The 5,620-nt window shown below is 34.3% G+C and overlaps 1 protein-coding gene across 1 annotated transcript in view; it reads left to right on the top strand.

Annotated features, from left to right (window-relative positions):
- Positions 1-5,620, top strand: part of LOC107726697 (gephyrin-like) — a 92,808-nt gene that overhangs the window by 74,034 nt on the left and 13,154 nt on the right. Inside the window, exon 12 of the mRNA XM_016536387.1 lies at positions 2,865-2,927. Coding sequence (XP_016391873.1) covers positions 2,865-2,927 — 63 coding nt within the window. The remainder of the gene's footprint in view (positions 1-2,864; positions 2,928-5,620) is intronic.

Raw genomic sequence — 5,620 nt, forward strand, 5'->3', positions numbered from 1 at the left:
GCGCTTGTTCAAAACAGTTGCGTTCGATCCTTTGCTGGCTGTGCTGATTTAAATCTAGCGGTTCTGTTGTGTTTGTGTCGCAAGTTCAGTGACGCAGGTAGTGACGATTCTCTCCGGCCAATCCGTGATCAGCAGAGTTTACACGTCACGTTTTGGTAGCGGTACGGTTCACTTGGAACCTCAACCGAGGTGGTACTAAAAAGAGTACCAGGTATCAGGTACTGTACCCAGTGGAAAACCCCCAAAAAGTGAACCGTTCCGAGCCGTACCGTGCAGTGGAAAAGCGCCATTAGTCTTCAACACATGATAATATTACAGCAGAAAGATCCTCTTCATACATCAATAACACACCTCAGTGTCAGTAGGAAACACATCCCTGTTACAAAGTTCTGTGTGAATTAAAGTACATGCATGTGAGTAAATGTAGTTATGATGCCTCTGCACTTCAGGAGTGTGTTGAGCTCAGCTTCACACTTTTTTTCAAGATTTTGACGCTGTCTCTGTCTTCATTTACAGTACAAGCTCCATCATGTGGTTTTGTCTTATGAATGACACCAGCAGTATGTCTAGAGCTATCACTAACACAACTAACCCACACACACTCCAGTTTTATTACATATACTCGTAAAAATAAATGGTGTTTTCACAGTGATGCCACAGAAGAACCATTATTTGTTCCCCAAAGAACATTTTAGTACACCTTTCTTAAAAGAACCATTTTTTTGTATTGTGAAGAACATTTTAAAAATCTTTTTCCAATATAAAGAATGTTTTGTGAAATGAAATGATTTCATGGCTGTTAAAGGTTCTACATGAAACCATCAATGCCAATATTTTAAGAGTGATTAATGTAAATTAAGGATGTGTCATGTTTTGTTAAGTTTTTTTGTGAACATCTGTATTCACTCCACATCCATCCACCAAATAGGGATGTCAAGCATAATTAATTCCATAAACTTCTAAAGTCATGAAATTATCAAGAATAAGACTGTAAAGTTAAAGATTTTTTGAACACCTGATATTCTTTTACTTTATTTTATTTATTTATTTTGCTCAAAATCACAATTGCTGATCATTCAAAAACAACATGAGCTGAAAGATGATTTATTAGTTATCATGTGAAAAAATCATCATCTTGGCGATTTCTTGTAAACCCATTGCAAATTAGGTCACTACTTGTATTAATTTGCCCACATCTACGATATTTAATGAGGGAATTGTTTGATGAAATAATATCCCAGTGCTTTTACATTTGTGGAAAGAAAGTCTTATTTAGTGTGATTTAATTACTGGTTTCATTTTAATATGATGGTTATGATAGAGCTGTCATAATCGCACCGTATGGCAGGTGTGTGTGTGTGTGTCCTTCTCTCTGCTTAAAATGTCAGTTGATCTCTGATTTTGTTTTGATGCTTCAGTTTCTCTGTTCTTATCTTATTACTTTAAAGTCAACATGAAATCAAAATGGACTCTATTTACTGCTTAATACTTTCTTAACACATGTTCCTGCAATTGCAGGTATTAAAATAGATGGCGCATGACATTTCATGTTGACTTCAAACTATTTTGTGTAGAGAGGATATTTAACAACACACTCGCTTACAAATATACTACTTTATTTGATTAACCAACGTTTCTGCATAAAGCCTTTGTAGGATTTCTTACATGCTGAAGAGAAGTATAAATAGGCAATTATTCACAGGTGCAAACAATCAATCTCAATCCAGCCAACAATCAATTTATACTTCTCCTCACCATGTAAGAAATCCTACAGACAAAGGCTTTAAGCAGAAACGTTGGTTAATCAAATAAAGTAGTATATTTGTAAGTGAGTGTGCGGTTATATATCCTCTCTACACAGATTTGGTATCTTCTGACCTGCACCTCGGATGGTGTGCGTGTGCTTGATTATTTTATGTAAACTATTTTGTCTGACTGGCTATATAGTTCTCTATAAAGCGTTACTTTAAAGGAATAGTTCACCCAAAAATGAAGATTTGCTGACTGTATACTCACCCTCAGGTTATTCAATTTGTAGATGAGTTTGTTTCCTCATGCGAACAGATTTGGAGAAAAGTAGCATTCCATCACTTGCTCACCAATAGATCCTCTGCATGTGAATGGGCGCCGTCAGAATGAGAATAATAACGCTTCCTACTGTGACACCTCGTCTGAATCAGGGGAGAAATCTGCACAGATCAAGCTCTGTTTACAAGCCAAAGTAGTCCAGAACAGTTCTAAACAAATATCTCAGTGGATTTTGATGTGAGAGACAACAGGAGATGGACTTTATCACTGGAGGAAGTGTTATTATGGATTATGGCATCGTATTTTGGCCAGAAATAATGGTTTAAAGTTTAAAATGTCTAAATGATGGATTTGTTTCTTACAAACATGCAGCTTTTTTCTTCTCAAGACGTTAACTGATGGACTGGAGTGGTGTGGATTACTTGTGGATTATTGTGATGTTTTTATCAGCTGTTTGGACTCTCATTCTGACGGCACCCATTCACTGCAGAGGATCCATTGCTGAGCAAATGATGCAATGCTACATTTCTCTAAACCTGAGGGGAGGACATTGTCAGCAAATGTTATTTTTGGGTGAACTATTCCTTCTGTGTGTGTGTGTGTGTGTGTGTGTGTGTGTGTGTGTGTGTGTTATTAGTACTTTAACTTGTATTATTCTTGGAGATTTAAATGTAATTCTAAATGAAATGTTCACTAACAACCTCTAGTTCTTGTGATACCTGAAAGTTTTCTCTCTGTTTATTGATTTATCTTTGAGTTGCCTGGCGCTCTGTTTTCTGTTGGATTGTTTCTTCTGTTGCTTGTAACTGATGAACTGATGACTTTATCTCCGTAAGCTCCAGTGTAGGTTGGAGGTGCTTAAAGATGATCGCCATGGCCATAGGACCTTCAGTTCTCGAGTAACTATCCCAAGCCCTTCACATGCCAAACTCTCTCTTTGTCTTCTTCCACTTATTTGCAATTGTGTCTTTCTTTTAGCATTTCCTTATCTTATTTTGCTTTTCTTTTTGTATATTTTGAATGTGATATGATACGTGATTTAATTATGATATGTATATGAATATTTCATTTCAAGACTAGGATGCTTAAATGTGTAAGGAACTGAACTTTATTTTAAAATGTTTTTCCTTTTTAAGTCATTTTCACTGCCATCTATCATTCTTTTGTATGAGTAGAGTACAAATTTGTGTCATTTCATTTTTTAAATCAATGCAAGTAATGCAATGCAAGTAATGCAAAATCCCATTTTTTGTAGAACTTGAACTATTACTCAAACTACATACAATACACTCAAAATATTTAGGCCTAAATTAACGATTTGTGTATTTAAATTGCATGTACACTCTAAAAAATGCTGGGTTAAATACAACCCAGTGCTGGGTAAAATAGGGACAAACCCAGCAATTGGGTTGTTTTGAACCAGCGGTTGGGTTACTACCCAGAAGGTTGGGTTAAACATTTAACCCAACCGCTGGGTCAAAACAACCCAATTGCTGGGTTTGTCCCTATTTTACCCAGCACTGGGTTGTATTTAACCCAGCATTTTTTAGAGTGTAAATTTTCCATCCATTTGTATTACACAGTTTTAAAATAAACAAACTAATATGCTGAATGTGATGCATAATTGTCAGTCGTACATAAATGAAACTGGTACGATTTCTGCACTCAAAATAAATAAATCAATAAAAATAAATCAGGTCATAGATTATTATTCACTATTTTATTTTATTTTATTTTATTTTACATAAATACAATTCAGTCATACATAAATGAAACTGGTAATATTTCTCCATTTAAAAAAATAAATAAATAAAAATAAACAAACAAATAAATAATATAATGAAAAATAAGAAATCAGGTCATAGTTTTATTTTTAATTTTAAGTGCATAAATACATTTTAAATTCAGTCATACAAAAATTAAACTGTTTCTATACTCAAAAAAAATCAAGTCATAGTTTATTTTATTTCATTTATTTTATTTTATTTAAATAATCATATTTTCATACAATTAAATGTATTACGTTATTAAGTTAAAAAAAAATGAACATGGTTGAAATATGACTAGCTGTGAAACAAGCAATATTAAGTTAGTTAAAATGTATGAAATTTAAAACAAATTGGATTTATTAATGATAAATACTGTATATAAACCTGGTTATTGTGTATTTAAAACGCATTTAGTTTATTAGTACTATTACAAAAATCTACAGAATTTTGAAAAATTCATTTATCCATGACTGACAAATATGCATCACATGAAGTTTATTATATACGAAAACTGTAATCCAAATGGATGGAAATTGTATATGCAATTCAAATACATAAATCTTAGATTTATGTGTTTGATTTAGGCCTAAATATTTATTTGAGCGTATTATCTGACATAAAAATTATTATGGCACAAAAAGCCACCATGATTCTAAGCCTAAAAGGTGCTTGTTATTGAACCTGTGCAATTCAAAGCCACAAACAAAGAGTCAGATTACCGAAATGAAACCCGTGTTTGTTTGTTTGTTCCCTTTTTTCAGAAGTTGCTGTGTTTTGGGGCTTTTGCTGACATCATCATCTTGTTTGATTTATTATTCCCTCACTGCTCGCTGCGTTTTGCTCTTTCAGCTGTTCTGTGCGTCTCTCTCTCATGTTTCATGAGCTCTGTGCTGTTCAGGGTCTCACTCTCGTAATTGTCTTTCTCTCCTCCTTCAGTTCCCTTTCAGTCGGTCACTCTCGACGTCACGTCGGATGACCGACGAATTGGGATCTCGCTTAGAGAGACCAATCCACTTCGAGTGTAAACTAAACGAGCCAATGCACATTGGGTTCTTCACTATGCTGTCTGCTTCTCAACGGGCATCAGTAGTTCTTCAGGAACATTTCACTCCATCTCCCTCTAACTGTAGTGCTCTAGAGAGTCTATTAGAGCTTTCCTGCCACTGATTATAGGGTGGTTTTCACAAGTACAGTCATCACAAACTAGCACTCCAGTCCAGAAGGGTTGAGCAATATGTTGAGGTTACAGAAAGGACAACAGGAGAAAAACAGCGTTATTAAAGGAAAGAATGTATAAACAAAGAGGGAGACTACAGTTTCTTGTCATGGGAATAGGGTACATTCCCTTAAGATTATACGAAGTTGAATGTTAAATTTTTTGTCTCTAATATTTCTTTCATTGGATATAATGGAAAGCAAACAGGTTTATCTGTTGACATCAGTGTATTTTATGAGTTTCAGATCTGGTTTAGATCAGGTCATGTTCAGTTTGGACACGGTCAGAGGTTACTGATGCACTACTGTTTAAAAGTTTGGGGTCAGTATGATTTTTTTAAAGAATATTTTTATTCAGCAAGGATGCATTAAATTGATCAAAAGTGACAGTAAATGTTTCAAAAGATTTCTATTTCAAATAAATGCTGTTCTTTTGAACTTTCTATTCATCGAAGAATCCTAAAAAAAAACGTACTGTATGAAAATATGAAGCAGCACAACTGTTTTCAACACTGAAAATAATAATAAATGTTTCTTGAGCATATTAGAATGATTTCTGAAGATCATGTGACACTGAAGACTGGAGTAATGATGCTGAAAATACAGCT

Source organism: Sinocyclocheilus rhinocerous, unplaced genomic scaffold (assembly GCF_001515625.1).
Source record: "Sinocyclocheilus rhinocerous isolate Xijiao unplaced genomic scaffold, SAMN03320098_v1.1 scaffold246, whole genome shotgun sequence".
Taxonomy (NCBI): domain Eukaryota; kingdom Metazoa; phylum Chordata; class Actinopteri; order Cypriniformes; family Cyprinidae; genus Sinocyclocheilus; species Sinocyclocheilus rhinocerous.